The sequence below is a fragment of the Callorhinus ursinus genome, unplaced genomic scaffold (genome assembly GCF_003265705.2).
Source record: "Callorhinus ursinus isolate GAN/ISIS: 27379988/994484 unplaced genomic scaffold, GSC_fseal_2.0 scaffold6, whole genome shotgun sequence".
In the NCBI taxonomy this organism is placed as follows: Eukaryota; Metazoa; Chordata; class Mammalia; order Carnivora; family Otariidae; genus Callorhinus; species Callorhinus ursinus.
The window spans coordinates 79,443,799-79,460,956 of NW_027397068.1; the positions used below are offsets into that span (position 1 = coordinate 79,443,799).

Here is a 17,158-nt window from a genome sequence, read left to right on the forward strand (position 1 = left end):
TGAAGTCAATGAGGGTGAATGAGTGGACATGTGTCCAAGTCTTCTGAGTTCCATAGAGGAGTGCTCAGTATCAAATCGACATTTCAACTATCAGCAGTCCTCTAACTAAAGTAGAAAGTAACCATAAAATTTTTAGTGGGAAGTGCTTTTGAAAGGATTCATGTCAGCTCTGAATGTAAATTTTCTTCTTTGGATGGTCTTACAATTCACGGTATGCAGCATTTACTTCTTTATTTTTACCTTAATTTTTATTAACATTTCCTAATAGCATTCCTTATTTACGTAATCATTTGCAGCTGCTTTGCTCACCTGTTTCTCAGGCCCCAAGAGTTTTATTATAATTTCCTTCTGAGCCCTCAAGCCAGGAGGAATGTGTTTAAGTACTCAACAGATTCTCAGGGCTCTGGAATCTGAAGGAGACTCAAGTAGTGGCTTTCAGGAAGATACATTTCTTCCACATCTTCCCTGATCCTGTGTCCATCACTTTCCTACTGGATGTGGGAAGACCTCTCCCTCCATAGTGTGGGGCCCTGTGGTTGGAATAACACCGCTTTTGTCTCAGTGACCAGTCATGGGATTTGCTGATGCAGCCCTGAGATTCACCCCCCGCCCACCCTGTCCTTTCTAGCCAAAACTTCAGATTAAACATCCGATTAATAATCAGATTTGGATTTTCTGTTCTTTTTCCCAGTGCCCCTGACAAGTCAATTGAGGCATTGTTCTTGAAAATCCTCACTCTTGGGTTTTCTGTGTGAGCCAGAATTAGACTTTTTTTTTTTTTTTTTCACTGTAAAGTTGTAAGCCAAGGCTAAACTATTTCAGCAATGTCGTCTGCAATGGATACTATCCAGAGACTGGGTGTGCAAAATTCTCTTGGTTCCCAACCCATCCCCACTGCGGAGTTTGCACCCTTTACACCACTGTGCTTCCTGAATAAACACCTGAGCCACCTTGACAGAGCAGCTCTAGAAACAGCCACATCCCCGCCAGACTTGTCCCCTGTCACTGCGGTCAGACCCTGAATCTCTAGTCCAAAATTCGTCCCCAAATGCATTAATCTGCTACAAAATGCCAAAGGCGAGCCGCCCTCCGTGAATTTTCTGGACCACGTGGTGTTGATGGCTTCTTTTGCTGGAAAGCCAGCTAATCAATCAGCAAATATGAGAGGCGACATTCTGGGCTGGACGAGGTAGCATCAGAGTCTGGAGGTCTAGGAGAACTCTGGGGACTGGGGATGGACCTAGGCGTAAAGTGGTGGGTTAGCCGCAGGGTCTGTCTTGCACCCAGCGGGTCGGTGCCCTGGGACACTAGAAGGGCTCCGCGCATCTTGTGGTTGTGCCTGGGACTCTCCTAGGGTGCGCACGCGCGCGCGCGCGCGCGCGTGTGTGTGTGTACGCGGGCGCGCGCGTGTGTCTGTGTGTGTGCGCGCGCGCAGGGAGCCGGCACGCACGCAGCACTAACCGGCGGCGCAGACCTGGTGGCCCCTCTCCACCTCCCGCTCCCGCAGACCCGCGCCCAGGGCGGGCCCCGGCCGGAGCGCGCAGCCTAGCGGAGCCGAGCGGGGCGCGGCGGCGGCGGCGCGGGGGTGGGGCTGGAGGAGGAGAGGGAGGGAGCGAGCGGCCGGGAGGAGGATCCGGGAAGTTCTGGAGTTATTTGACAGCAGCCGGCGAAGCAACACAGGACGCCCAGGGCCGCTAGTGCGGAGGGTCGCTGGTGGAGTCCGGCGCCCAGAGCGCGGGGTGAGGACCGCGAGGCCGCTGCGCCCGGCTCCCAGCCGCCGTGCGGCGCGCGTCACCATGCTGCTCCCGCAGCTCTGCTGGCTGCCCCTGCTCGCCGGGCTGCTCCCGCCGGCGCCCGCGCAGAAGTTCTCGGCGCTCACGGTGAGTCGTCCCGCGGGGACCCGGCCGCCTCGCCCCACCTCGGTCCCCGCCGGCCCCTGTTGCCTGAGCTCCCGGGCGCGGGAAGCAGGTGACCCTCGGGAACCTGGCGCCGCCTCCCGCCTGCGGGGTCCGAGCAGGTGGGGTCCAGGCCGGTCCCCCAGGCGGCTGCGTGGGCTTCTGGGGTCTTACCACCGCGTGGGGGTCCTCTCGGGGTCCTGCGCTTGCAGCGGACGCGTGGGCAGGGCCCTGCGCGGACACAAGGCTGGGGACGCCTGCGCCGCCCCGCGGACCGTCCGAGGGCCGCCCCACCGGGGGCACGGTTGCCCACTCACTGCTGTCCCTCAAGCCTGGAGCGCGCTCGGCCTTGCGTCCCTCTGTCACTCCGGCCCTCCGTGGGCACCGCGCGGACCGGCGGCCGCTTGCGGGAAGAAGGGGCCAGTCGTGGGTCCTACCACTGAGCCCCCTTTGGTTCGCCTGCCTGTCCCAGAGACCCTCCCCAAGGGAATCTAGGAGGAAGCAGATGGCATTAAAATAAATACTATTTTCCCTCGTGTCAGCAGGCAGAAGTTGAGGGACGAGGCGTCTCCACGTCCTGCAGTCAGTCCCCTTTCCCGGGTCCTCTCTTGGTCAGGATGCTGCGCGCAGGCAGGCGCGCTCCCGAGCTCGTGGGTCACCGTGGTTGACCGCTGTGTGTTTTTCTTTCTTAGCTGAAACTTCTCTGCAACAGCCTTGGCCGGCAGCGCGCAGGGCCAAGCCTGGAGCTATGTGCAGGGCGCGAGCCAAGCCACCGGCCGCGGCCCAGGCTGGGTGTCTGCAGCCCCCAGCTCGGGCAGACCTCATGGGCTTGCAGTGTTTGCAAACCCATAATTAATGCAATCTGCAGAAACGAAAACATTCCACTTAAATGTGTTTTTGAACAAGTGCTTGAGAAAACACGAAGGTAGAGAGAACACCTCTGGTGGAGAGATGCTTTTAAGTAGTGGGACTTGTCCTGAAGGGGTTTATTGTATCGAAAATACCTAAGGTTTGAAAGGAGCTGTGGTCCGGTTCTGCTTTTCAGCAAATTTGAAGCAGTCCTGTGAGCCTTTTTCTCTCTCTTTCTTTCTTTCTTTCTTTCTTTTCTTTCTTTCTTTTTCTTTCTTTCTTTTTTCTTTCTTTTTCTTTTCTTTTCTTTTCTTTTCTTTTTTTCAAGCAGTACCAGGGGGAAAGAAGTTAGTGAGTTCACTGTTCATACCTAAAATTCTTCTGGAGCAGTCCTTGGGTCCCTGCCTTGTGTCTTGCAAATGACTTGTAGATTAGAAACTGCTCCCTGGAAGCTCTAAGGAGGTTTCCACAGGCTCAGCTTTCCTGCAGAACTTTTATCACCCCAGAGAGACCATCAAACTCTACTTCCTGTGTGTCTACATCCATAGTACATCTACGCACAGGTACGCACGCACATTAACAGCAGACGCCTCCGGCCCAGAGCCCACTGAAGGCCACAGAGGAGCAGAGCAATTCTCAAAAGAAGACACTGGCATTTTCTCCCAGAGCTGGAGCTTTCCTACCCTTGCCACGGATTTTCTGAATGTGGAAAAGGTAGACTCCCATGTGCCTGCTTTCTGGGAGCGCCTGGGTCTGTTGGTACCTCCCTGGAAAAAGCAGAAGTGAGATGGTTAGTTATTAAATCTCTGTAGGTTCTCATCTCTTCCCTCCCGGCCACTCTTCAGTGCAACACTTAATCTGGAGCTCTTGGCCTTTGCAGATATTTTTTATTTAGTTATTCGACAGAGAGAGACACAGCGAGAGAGGGAGCACAAGCAGGGGGAGTGGGAGAGGGAGAAGCAGGCTTCCCGTGGAGCAGAGAGCCCGATGCGGGGCTCGATGCGGGGCTCGATGCGGGGCTCGATGCGGGGCTCGATCCCAGCACCCTGGGATCATGACCTGAGCCAAAGGCAGACGCTTAATGAGTGAGCCACTCAGGCGCCCCTTGTCCTTTGCTTCTTAGGATACTCTGTGTCTTTCCTGGCCCCAGAGACCCCTGCCTGCCTGCCTGGGGATTCCAGTGTGGAGCAATGCCCTGTACTGTACTGCACTCTCTCAGAAGACCTTTGCCTTAAATCTGTATTTGCAAATACAATGCATGATGCTTTCACATCCAGAAGAAACTTTTAAAGTCCTCAAGTATTTTGGCATATTCCTGCCTGTCCCACCCCATGATCTACGAATTCAGCAAGTTGGCTGAGGGGTCATGAGGAAGTGTTAGATGTGCTGGATCTCCTGCGGTGATCATCTCTTTTCAGATCACTTCTAGTGTTTGGGGATCTTTTGTTTCCTCTCCAAGATTTACATTTGATCTTCAATCAGTCAGAGAGGCAGTGGCCGCCCATGGGAGCCTGGGCGTCTTCTAGATGTGTGACTGACTCTCAACAAATTACTTAACTTTCTTTATCTCCAGGTTCCTTATCGGAGAAGTGGGCATAAAGTAATGTCTGCTTAGCATGCTGTGAGGATTAAAGATAAGGCTTTTAATATGCCGGGTATATGTTAGTTCTCCAATTAGCATTATTTTTGATGGCACCCACGCCCCTGGTGCGTATGGGGTAGTTTTGAATAGTGTAATCATCAGCTCTGTTGCTGCGTCTGGGTGAGAGGCTGTTGGCTTCATGGTGTTGTCACCCATCACAGATGCTTCCAGCACACTGCTTTGCTCGGGGCGTGCCCATGTGCTTAGCTGAGGTCAGTTGTGCAGGGCTCGACAGCGGAGGAGAGAACACAGGTTCCTCTCTGCCTCCTTCTATCCCACTGTCTGTTCTCACCTAGGGACAGGGATAGTCTCCACCTCTGTGGCTTAGAAGCTTGTCACACCTGGCTTCCTCCCTCCTGACACCAGACGGTCTTTGTCTGGGGCGGCGCTGTTGGACTGGCCCGGGGTTGGGGCGCCGCTACTACTTGGTGTTCGAGACTAAGAGAATCTGCTTTGCTTGAAAATTATCTTTTTGTTTTCCCCACCAAAGTCATTCCTTAGAAATGGCACCATAAGGCCCTTTTGTGTTTTTCTTATGACTTTTTGCTGGCTTTGCATGATCTCCTTCCTGGTCATCAGTCAGACTTTGGGGTTATTGCCAATCAATAGACGGTGTTGTGAAGTATGTTTGATCTGCCCTCATTGGGTACTCATGTCTTTCTTCCTTTAAGAAGTAGGTACATTCTAAGGCCAGATCATGTCCATTCTTCATGGGAATGCTTGCCTTTTTTTTTTCTTTTTTAAAAAATTTGAAGATTTTATTTATTTATTTATTTACTTGAGAGAGCAGGGGGAGCATAGGAGGGGGAAAGAATCTCAAACAGACTCTGACACGTATCCAACGGGGTGCCACACAGGCACCCCTCTTTTTATTTCTGTGAATGGCTGAGGCTATGGAATAAGTTGCAGTAGAAGTCACCTGGGTACACAGGATTCTGAGACTATGGAATAAGTTGCAGTAGAAGTCACCTGGGTACACAGGATTCTATCCTCCGCAGAGTGTGCACCTGTGATCACCACCCTTTCACTTTTCACTTTGCCACAGGTGTAGTTGTATGGGTTTCGGCAGATGGACAGTAAACCTACACCTGAACGTTTTCTTCAGGGGCAGTGATGTTCCCTGACCCCCTTCCCACAGTACTTGAGATTGAGCCAGTGGATTCCTTTTAGAACCGACTAAGTGGTATTTGGCCCCTACTTCAGAGGCAGACGCCTTGCCTTTTCCTGTGACCAGCAGATGATGCCACTGCACCCGGCTCGTATCTGGGACTTGGTTGTGATCACGCTGAGCTGCACACTCTGCAAGGGGCCGCTCATATGTTCTGCTCGTGCAACGCTCACCACAACCCATCCATAGATGTCCTGCTGCACCCACGTTCCAGACACAAGGGAACTGCCCCTGGGCCCTGAGCCCATCTAGCCATTTCCAAATTCAACCTGGATTTGTTGTTCTTCCTTTGGGGGTTGGGTGTTCCCTGCACTAATTTCTGTGTCACCTTCAAGGACGTTGTAATCCCTCCGCTGGGGAGGGAACTTGCTCACGACTCATTGGTCAGGGGGCTGTGTAAGGACAGAGTCGAAACGGCTGTTTTCTGCCCCTGTATGCATTTCTTTGCTTTGGAAGATAAGGAAGGAAATGGAAAGACAGTATTTGCTCATCTGTAAATTTTAAAATATTTCATCATTAACACGCCCATGAAAGGGTCTGATATTGATGTTACGGGAACATTAGCACCAAAATGCTCCTGCGTTTCTGGGCCACTGAGGGTGAAATGTGCACCATACGGTTTTGATTCTGTGTCCACTCAGGGTCAGATTCTTTAGGCAACGATTCTGGGTGTTTGTTCTCTTGCACTGCAAATGCCCTGAGCACGTGTGATGCTCTGGGAAGGCTGTGTTTCATTCGTCAGCAGAAGACCGACCACAGAGGTGGTCAGGGAGGAGGAAGGTAAGCACAACTGATGGTTTCCAACTAGAAGCCCTTTTATGGCAACTGAACCCCAACATCTGGAGGGTCACTTTAATTCTGATTTGAAATCAAGACCATAAATAAAACTGTAAGCAACTTCAGGCCCCGAAGGGGCCAGGATTGCACAGTAAATGGGCATTGATGTGACAACGGTTCAGGACAGAACAGCTTTCTAGGTAATTCTGTATCAAAATAAGCCTTCACAAGCCTCCAGGATTTTGGGAGGGGGGCTGTTATTAGGATTAGCAGAGCACTGGGATAGAGAGCAAGGTCACATTTACGTATTTTTGAATTAAAACTATACCATTCTCCACATACCAGACACAGACTAAAAACGATGGACTTCCAGTGAGATTTTGAAATTAAAGAAGAAAAAATTGAGAAATAGCATTCTGAGTTCATTTATAGAAAACTAGAATGGTCGCTTTCTGTTTTGCTAATTGGTGGTGTTGGTAATGGGGTGGGATCCCACTATTAATATTTGTACGTGCTTAGAGTTTGAATAGCACTTGATGCATTAAATATTTAACTGAAGCCCACAAGAGGAAAGAATTCAGAAAATAAAATCCTAATTTTATGTGGGCTGAGAAGAAATTATTCTAAAAGTATTAATAACGGTCTTATGTGGTTTTTGTAGTCCCAGGCTGAAAATCAAAGAGCAAAGACTCGTAAACACAAGAAAACTGGAGCCACATAAAATGTTAATGCATTTATATTGTCCGAATTAAAAAAAAGAAATTATAAATGGAAGCCTGCGTACTGTAATATCTGGCCAAATTTAATTAGAAGTTTTGACATGAGGGCAGTCTCCGAATGCCTACTAAAACCACAATTATGTTCAGATTTTATTGTGTATGACATAATGCGGCGTGTAACCCATGAGGCTGGCACTTAAGACAAGGTAAAATGTCCATACAGCAAGTGAGTTCTTCCTACCTCTAGTATGTGTCTTTTTCTTTGTTTTACTTTCTTTTCCCTGGTGGTCTTTGTCCTTACTCCTTCTGCCCAAATCACAGTGAATCCCCTTTGCTTCAAGATACCTGCCATCAGTGAGGCTGTTGTTTCTATTTTCGCAGAGGCTTCTGAGTTCCCATCCCTCACGTTCTCCCCCTGTGAGCGCGGGGCGTCCCCTCTGCTCTGCCCTGGCGCTCAGTGGTCAGTGGTCACCCTGCTGCGGGGGGCGGGCTGTCGCTGTTACTGTATCCCCAGCATCCTGTTACTGACCCAGCCATTAGCAAGCCCCATGTCTGGGGCAGCGTTTTTTTTGCTGGGGGGGGGGAGGTGAGCCAGCTCTTAAGGTTTGAGGTTGCTGGCAAAGTCTCTCCCGATAATAATGAAGTTTCAGAAAGCATGAAGAGTTTTAGGTAAACACAATAATCTGCGGTGTGTTTGATCACGGGTTCAGAACACTTGAGTGTGGCCCAGGCTATGAGACTCCGTTCCATTTTGGATGTTCTCAGATTTGTTAGACTTTAGTCACTTAAAGAACAAGTTCATCGGTTTGGTGGCAAAACGATGCTGAGGTCTGGCCTTGCCCGAGTGGGGCTGTTTTGTGCATTTGTCTTCTGCTCTGTTCAGTAATCAAGGCACCGGGAACAAAGGAATCCGTCCAACGAGATGCCTGCCTCATAGACAGCTGACTTCCTTCCTGGGATTTGGGGAGGCTGTCTGACTTCCTAAGACTCGGTCCATCCCATCCCAGCCTGCAAGGGGCAGACAAAATGATAGACATTTCTCTGGACCAGGCCAAGGCGCTCTGTGCTGTGGGGGAGGGGTAGCACTTTGGAACGGTGCCGAGGCTGTGTGCGGTGATGGAGGCTCTCTTGGGCCCTCCCCGCCAAGACTGCCTTGGGAAGCTGTCGGGGTGGGCTCCCCTCGGCCCCAGGCCCCTTCTGGGCGGCAGGGGAGGGCACAGGGCCCCGTGGAGCCCGAGGAGGGGACTTTCCGGCTCTGGTGTTGGCCCCAGACCATGAGGGCCATCAGACAGCTAGCAGCCGAGCTCTTTCTTCAGAGGGGATCGTGTGATTGTGTCTCAGTGGACGGTGTGGCTGAGAGAAGTCTGCACACACTCTGAGGGGTGACAGGAAGAGCATCCCTGAGTGCGCCGACCGAGGGTTCTAATTTCTGAGGGAACCTCCTCAGCGTTAGCGTGGCGCAGTTCATGATGAGCTCGTTGACCTGTGGGCCTGGGCAGGCGCCTTTCCCCGAGACTCTTGCAGTTGCGCCAGAGCTGTGAGGGCTTGGGGGCCCCTGTGGCCCAGATCTAACCCCGGTCCCCATCCATTTACACCCAGCTGCCTTTTTCTCCCTCTCTCTGTTCCTTCCTCACCACTTCGTTTGGCCTGTCGCGAGAAGAACCAAGGGAGACTTGCCCTTTCTCCATGTCTCTGGTTAGCTCTGTGCCCACGGTTAGCCTCTCCCCGCGCACCTGTCACAGACTTGCGTTCTCCTTCCCAGCTGTCCCGTGACACCGGGAAAAGTGCACAAAGAACAGAATTATCCCAGAGGCACCCTCAAAGCTTCGCCGCCACACATTAGACATAAATCGAGGTAAAGACTTCATAGGCTACAGTCGCCCCATTGAGAGGAGCCAACCACTTGGAGACATGAAATGGAAATTACAAAATAAGATGATACATTCCATGAATGCCTGTAATTTTAAAAACGACTTGTGAGATTTGAATGAAGGTTTCAGAGCAGAATTTAGTGCATTGTTTGTCTTCTGTGGTATATTGATTCTTTCCACAGGGGGCCTGGGCGTATGTAATCACAAAATTATTTAAAGTATATTTAAAATTAATTAAAAAAGATAGATCTTTGGAAACCAGAAGTTAGTGTCCTGCTGTTCTGTGTGGCTGGCAGGGTTGAGACGGTCCCATGAGTGGTCTTGTCGGGGTTCCCAGCCAACTGGGGTTAGGGCTCCAGACAGCGCATCACCTGCTGGGGCAGAGGTGCCCCCTGGCACCCTCTCTGGGACGTACCATTACCTTTGGCAGAGGGTAGAGTGTAGGTCATGCTTTCCCATCCTACTTTCTGCTCAGAGATCCGTCACGTTAAGTGCTCTAATAAACTGTTGCATTCTTCACTGTGAGACGGCTGAGCCCAACAGGTCCGGAGCACATCCGTCCAGCCCAGGCTCCATGCGGGGCAGGGCTCACCTCCCCACGCCTCCACCCCGGGCCGGGCACGGCAGCTGCCTGAGGACGTGCCAGCTGCAGGAGGCCCCTGTCTCCTGTGGAAACAACTGAGTGCTAGGACATCATGGCCAGAGAGTCCGTCGTTTTGAGGAAACCGACACACACAAAGTTTTAAACACTGAAAAGAGATAATACAAACATCCTGGTGCCTTGATCCAATGCCATTCATCAGGGAATACAGTCTGTCATTAGGAGGATTCTCTTGGACCCAGAGCAACTCTGGAAGGAGTTTGGTTTTAATGCAGGCTGAGAATCAATCATGTAAGCTTTAAAAATCCATCTATGACCGAAACGGCAAGAATTTACACCGTCTGTTTTACATGGGCCACTCATGTAGGTGTTTAGAGAAGATGACCAGGTCTTCTGGAGGCCGGACGCCTTTCCTCCTGTGCCCCGACCCCTTGCTTCTCCCGCCTGGGCTCTCTCTCCAGCATTTGGAGGACTCTGGAGATAAAGGGAGCTGTCCACGTGCCCCAGGCGACCGCGAAGCATTGCTCTGTGTCTGCCATCGTCCCTTCCACGGGGGTCCTATGGCCCGAGGCTCCCGGTTTCCTTTCTGGAGAGGCTCCATTTTGAGCTCTGGTTGATCGGTATCCTTTCAGGAATGTGGTGGTCGGTCTAGATACAAGATTGTAGAAGCAGCTGGTCATTAGGCAGCAAAGCATAACCTTGTAAGAGGCACCGGTGGGTGCTTGGCTCACTTTTCTATGTAACTTTCTAAATTTGAGAATCTGTTGAGCCAGTGTCCCCCTGTAGCTGCTTTTTTTTTTTTTTTAAAATTTGTAAGTGGTATCTTCTATGTTATTCCTATTAAACCAGATTTGCATCCGGATCCCCCTTACCCTAGACTGGGACGGTCCCCTCTGGCTCATGCAAATTTGTTGAGCACTCCTCTGTCTTCCTGTGAGAGGCTGTTGGCCTCGATGCACCTGAGGGACAGGCCAGGACTCACTCCCGCAAGATGAGGCACAGAGGGCATGTCCGTTTGCTGCACTGATTCACTGCTCCAGGGAAAAAGCCCTGGGAGATCTGGGTATTTCTTTCCCCTCCTTACCCCCCCTTCGGAATCAATGACTTAAAAATCAGGAAAACACTACATTGGACTTCCAAGTACACGTTCCTGTGAACCTTACCCTAAAAAGCTTGTGCTAATCCAATAATTGACACTTGAATTGAGTAAGGTCATTCAATCAGCTCCCAGTAGTCCTGGTTCTTCCACACCTATTCTAGCACGTTGTACACAGGGTGTCTCCTGGAAACACGGACGTGTTCTTCTAAGCATCAGGATGACTGGCCCTGCCAGGCGGGGTTAGGGGTTCTGACTCTCCCGAGAGGACCAGCTTTCTGAGCTCTTACCGGGGTTCTGACTCTCCCGAGAGGACCAGCTTTCTGAGCTCTTACCACAGTATCTCATTTGTCCTTGTAATGTCCTTGCCAAGACGCTATGCATACTTCGTGGTGTATATATTTTAGATTTTTGTAAACGCCTCAGGGTAAGGAAAGTGAGTAACAGCTCTGACCTGAACATACACGTTTGCTAAGTTGTAGCTTCTCCGGATCTGTGGATGTGTGCTCATGATAATCAGTTCTTCATTCTTAAAAGATTTATCTTTTGGAGGGAGTTGCCACAGATGGATCATTCCTTTCATTCAGAGATAGAATCCAGGTGGAGTCATGGATCCCTTCTCCTCCGGCGCCCTTGGCGCCTGGGCTCCCCTTCACACCCTGCGTGAAGGACAGGTGCGGCCGCCCCGCTGGTTGGTAGGCTGCCGGTTCTGACGTTCCCGGAATCCGCCACCGGAGGGAGCCCAAGAGCAGCCTGGCTCCTGCGCTGGGGGGCTCCTGGGTGGGCTTTGGGGTTCGACCATCAGCAAAGCCTCTGCCACCTTGACAACAAAAAGACCTCACGGGCTGCTGCCACTTCGTGTGAGTTTGGGCCCCACATCCACCTTTCCAGTTCTAGAGATTGAAGTCATGAGGCAGAGATGCTAAATCAGGGAATCAAGCAACAGGGACAGTTTTTATCTGATGTTTCTGGCAGTTGTATTTATTAAGTCTGGGATAAGCACGTTAAATGCAGGGCTGTTACTGGGCCATCGGGCAGGAGTGCTGTGTTGCCGGGGTACAAGAGGGGCTCCCGGGCAGAGCTGTCTGCACCCCAGCTGCCTGCGGCTGCAGGACCCGCTCACTCAGCAAGTCAGGTATCACTAACCTGCTAAATCCGTAGGCTACCCCACCGTGCTCCGGGGACGGAAGCTCTCCAACATGCCAGTTCCTGACGCGTCCGGACCTCAAAGCCCAGCAGTGCAGCAGGTCCAGCCCCTCCCCACGAGGTGTTGGGGGCGCCCTCGTCCCTCCGGACTCCTGCTGACCTCTCACGGCACCAGGCTCAGAAAGCACTCACAGTTTTGTACCCCAGACTCTAAAGGAAGTTCAGAGAAGTCATTATTGGCTGCACTCACATCTCCGCTTCTTCCCCTTCCTTCATTTTGGGCTTTTCTCTCCGTCTCCTGCTGTGCCTACAGTCGCCCCGCAGACTCTGTTTCCGGAGGCCATCAGGAGGATGGCCATGCCCGCCGTCCTGGAGTGCCCCTTCCCCAGGCTGGACCTCGTCAGAGCTGGGGCTCATTTCCAGGCTCCTGTGGGGCCCGGGCCGCCCTGCCGCTTGCTGCTGGGTTGGAGGGGCCTCTCCTAGGCTCCAGGGGTCCTGGGCTGTGGCCCAGGCCACGAGGGGCTCCGGCGTCTTGTCTCTCACCGTGTCGGAAATGTTTGTAAAGAGGCTCCACCGGGCGCAGTCAGGTGCCAGTTCTCATAGGCTCACATCACCATCTCGAGGCTGTGTCCTTGGGCGACTTCTGGGGGGTCGGGACAGGGGAGGGGGTAAGCAGCCTCCCAGAGCCCAGGCCCAGCGCTAGGTCAGCCGGTGGTCATGTTCCCCTGACGACCTTCCCCAGCACCACCCTTGTGTGCTGATGTCTGCCTCAGGAAGGGTGCCGGGGTAGGAGGACGCGTCCGGAGAGCAGCCCAGGCCCTGTGCACCCGGTGCGTCCTTCCTCCCGGGGCATGCGGTCGTGCCCGGCCGTCCCTGCCCCCCTCGCTGGGACCCTGGCTGCCACCTGCGGCGCCGCCGGCCTGGCCCCAGCCTCGCTCCCTCTTCCCCCACCGGGGAGGCCAGTTCACCTGTTCCCCACAGGGAGGATGGAAAAGCCTGTTGTCCTCGGGCTCCGTGAACTAAAATGTCCCAGAACGATACATGAACCAACCCAGAACTTGACTCAGCCAAATTCTAACCAGGCTTTGTTTAAAAAAAAAAAAAAAAAAAAAATCACTATTTTTTTTTTTTTTTTTGGACCTTTTCTTCTTTACTTTCTGGGTTTCTCAGTTTCATTGAGAACTGTAAGTTTTGGGCTGTGAGAGCTAGGCTCTTAGGCCTGTGGCATCCCTGCTGTCTGGGTGTCCCCAAGGGCGAGCGTGGCGGAGCTGGTCCAGCCTTGGCTCCGCGGGCGGGGAGGCAGGTGCCCATCTGGGTGCGAGGGCAGGCGGTGCATGTGAGCGAGGTGCCCTGCAGGCCAGCACCCCGTCCCCGTGCTGGTGGGCTTCTCTGAACACATGTTCCGTGGATCAGAGGGCATTCTGAAGGAGGAGAAGGAAGGGCAGCCCAGTGAAGTATATAAACGAAGTTGTGACACAGCATGCACCCTGTCTGGGTGTGCCCCAAGGGCCAGGGTATGTGACGGACATGAAGTTCCCCCTGGGTGCCTGTTGTCGGCTCAAGACAATGGGGACAGACAGGTGTCCACGATGCTGGACAGTGTCCAGCAGACAAGACAGCTGTGTGTCACACGATCCCCTGCTGGAGCCGTGGACAGTGGGCTGGGGCTATGTGAAGGGGTCATCACTGTCAGAAATGCTGCCTATGAGGTGGCTCTCCCCCAAGTCCTGAGGGTCTAGGTGGCAGCCAGCGGTGGGAGTGTTCCATGCACAGAGGCACCTGGACATGTGAGGAGGCCTCATGAGGGTCCCCCACAGGGCTCAGGGGTCGGGGGAAGAGCAGAAGGTGCTCTGAGAGGGTGGGCTGAGAGCTAAGGGGGCCCTCCCAGGGTGTCAGAGCAGGGGTGCAGGCAGGTGGTGCAGCCATGGTGCTGCGGGGGGCTGCTGGGGGTGGGGGTGCAGCCTGTGGTGCTGGGGGCAGGGGAGCAGCCATGGTGCTGCAGGGGGTGCTGGGCGGGGGTGGGGGTGCAGCCTGTGGTGCTGGGGACAGGGTTGCAGCCATGGTGCTGCGGGGGGTGCTGGGTGGGGGTGGGGGTGCAGCCATGGTGCTAGGGGGGTGCCGGGGCAGGGGGTGCACCCTGTGATGTGAGGGCAGGGGTCCCTGGTTCTGGCTCTTCAGCTGTCTCCTCATTAGGGCAAGAATCCTCTGTGCTGCTTCACCCCGACCCTAGACAGGGCCATGGTAGGACGGCTGACATCAGTCTGACGCTAGTGTATGAGCTTTAAAATCTGCAGAGTTTGTAACAGACTGGCCGTGTCCACGTGCTGCCTTCTATCCTAATAGTCGTCTCCTCTGAGCAGAGTCAGAAATGAGAGATTCTCAGGGGGAGGCAGGCGGGTCATGGCTCGGTGGTGCCCTTCTCAGGGTGGCCTAAGGGGCCAGGCACTGCGGGGCTGCGCTGGGATTCCCCACCGTGAGGGGCTGGCTGCTTCTGTTCCCTCCGTGCCTCTACTTGGAAATGTTCACGCTCGTGCTCTCTCCTCCCTCCTTAAAATTCACTTTCTGAAGACTGAGACTCACTCACCTTATGGAGGTTCCCTAACACAATCAGGTAAAAAGTGCAGAACAAAGGACACAAATGTCATCATTACTCCTGGGGCCTGACTCAAAGTCGCTGGTGTCCCATGTCCCGGCAGGGCCGTTGGGTTAGTGGTTACGTTGTGGGGACCACGAACCCCACAGTGAAGGGAGTTAGAGAACCCCAGAGGCCATCCTGACATCACACCTTCCAAGTGTTGCAGCTTGGGGGCGTGCAGGGGCACACGGGGGTGCGTTCTGTGCCCCGCCCCCCCAGCCGGGGTGTCTGCGGAAGCCGCACGTGGCTTTCCAAACTGTGAAGCGCTGGCAACGGCCTGGCCCGGCCCTGAGGGTGCCGATCCCTGTGCTGCACGACCCTGGAGGGCAGTGGGGTGGGACCTGAATGTGGGCACGCGGGCCGCGCTGGGAAGTGCTCGGTTTCTCTTCGGGGTGTCAGCAAGTGAGGGCTGGTTTCTGGGCGCTGCTAAGCCTCCGCGCTGAAAGCTGGTCCCACACATCACCCTTGAATGACTCAGCCTGGACGTGGTCACACTTGTGACTGGGGAGGAGACCCTGTGTGGGCCCGGGGACTCCGGGGGTGTGGGTGGGGCTGTGCGTGGGGGAGGAGTGTGGGTGTGGGCGGGGCGCAAGGAGGCGGGGGCGGGGAGTGGGTGGGGTGTGGGGAGGCGGGGCTGGGAGAGTAGGTGGGGGCATGGAATGGCAGAGGAGCGGTGGGCGTGGTGTGGGTGTGGCATGGGCGGGGCGGGGCATGGAAGGCGGGGGTGTGGGCGGGGTGCAGGGAAATGGGGGCGGGAAGTGGGTGGGACATAGTGTGGGTGGAGGTGGGATGGGTGTGGTGTGGGCGGGGCATGGGAGGCGGGGCCAAGAGGGTGGGGCATGATGTGTGGGGGCGGGCATGGGAGTCAGGGTGTGGGCGGGGCATGGGAGGCAGAGTATGGGTAGGGCGTGGGGGAGACAGAAGGGGCGGGGGAGTGGGTGGGGCATAGTGTTGGAGGGGCGGGGCATGGGAGGCAGGAGGGTGTGTGGGCGGGGCATGGGGGAGACGGGGCAGGGAGAGGGTGGGGCATGGTGTGGGTGGAGGCGGGATGGGTGGGTGGGGTATGGAGGGAGCCCTGTGTGGGGAGGTGGTATGGGATGGGAGGTGTCTAGAGAGGAGTGGTGGGCGGGTCGTGGGGAGGCGGGGCGGGGCGTGGAGGGGATGGGCCTCCTGGCAGAGGCCACTGGTGGGCAGTCCCAGGGGATGGTCCTTCCCTGGTGTTAACCTGCAATGGGTGGCCTGGTTGGGTTCACAGCAAAGCCAGGCAGTGTGGCGGGACCCGGAGGCACCGCCTGCCCTTATGCAGCAGCCGGAGTGTAACCATGTCTGTGGGGTTGAAATGAAGCTCTCAGTGCCCCAGCAGCGGCCGAGGTGACGTGGCCAGCCTGTTGTTGTGTGAGCGCTGCCGGAGGCCCGCGGCCCGCCTGGCGCTGGCCGCTGTCGGGGGCGAGGACTCATGGCCTGTTTCTCAGGACGATCCCAGCAGGACAGAGGACAGTAGGCCCAACAGAGGGAAAGCTCTGGATTTTCCAGAAGTTTTTCTTCTCGCTCTCTTTCCTTCTGTTTAGGAACATTCCGAATCGTCTAATAGGGACATTCCTACTCCATTTCCTCTGGATCGTCAGTCATTTCGTGGCTAAATCATCTCGTGTTTGCAGTCTCTTCTTTGGCGACATTCAGGACACAACATATAGCCGATCCTTTTCACTTGCCACGAAAGTGGACACAGACTGGACTCGTGCTGGAGGGACGCTGTGAGGACGAAATCCGGCTGGACAGCGCCTCTCTGGGCCCCTACGGACTGGGCAACAGAGGGCGGGAGGACTCAGTCTGGCTGTGCGCCCTGGGTTGTTGCTGGTGGTGGGTGGGGCCAGCTACTGAGCTCGGTCCTCCGCGCGGCAAAGATGGGCGTATGTCCTCTTCTGTCACTGTGCCCTGGGTTGGCTGTCCCTGTCAACATGCACTTCTTCCACTGCTCTGGCCTAGAGTCCAGCTCTTGGAAGGGTGTTGAGCCTCCTGGGTGCGGCCATCCCCCTCCATGTGCTGGTCTCCTGCCCAGCTGTGTTCAGTCCTGCACGCTGAGTGCTCGCTCTTCCCCCACCTGCTGGGCCTGCTGGACACCCTGTGTTTTGTTGTGTGCTTGCTTCAGCCTCCTCACTTTCTACAAACAGCAGCTCTTCCTCCAGGAAGCCTTCCTGACCCTTGAGCTGGACTACTGCCCACTCTGTGTGGAAGCTGAGGAAAAGCTGGGGGCATTCAGTTAGGCATATTGCTATTATTGCTCTCATTTTATGATAATTAAAAGCTAATTTATTAATTATATCTTGGAAACCAGCATAATCTTGCCGTTTAATTTAGCAGAAGTTGCAAAGTGCCCCCCTTGCTGTGACTGATGCATTAGAAATACGAGTTAGCGGGTTGCTGACTGTATTCAGGGCCGGGCACTCACTCCCCTGTTCCATCCGGTGGGCGTGCTAACTGTTCCACTTTGCGGTGAGGAACTGGGGCACAGAAGGATTGAGTGCCGAGCCTCGGGTCACACAGCTAATAGTCATGGGCCAGGTGAGTCCCTGGTGCAGTGGATTTGCTGGGAAGCAGGTTTGCAGACGAGGGTCTTAGAGCCAAGGGTTGACCATGAAGCGTTCCTCAGACTCACTGCTGTTGAGGTCAGAGTCCACTGGCTTTTTGGACAAAGAATCTGGGGCAAAGGCAGGAGCACAGCCGAGGACGGCCAGGCAGGAAGCGTGCTGCAGGATCTG

General features: G+C 54.4%; 1 protein-coding gene across 4 annotated transcripts in view; it reads left to right on the forward strand.

Annotated features, from left to right (window-relative positions):
- The first annotated feature begins 1,446 nt into the window (after positions 1-1,446).
- Positions 1,447-17,158, forward strand: part of SMOC2 (SPARC related modular calcium binding 2) — a 153,393-nt gene continuing 137,681 nt past the window's right edge. For all 4 annotated transcript variants that reach the window (XM_073894238.1, XM_073894239.1, XM_025866465.2 and 1 more), the window contains exon 1: positions 1,447-1,880. In XM_073894238.1, the coding sequence (XP_073750339.1) occupies positions 1,797-1,880 (84 nt within the window). In that variant the 5' untranslated portion in view covers positions 1,447-1,796. The remainder of the gene's footprint in view (positions 1,881-17,158) is intronic.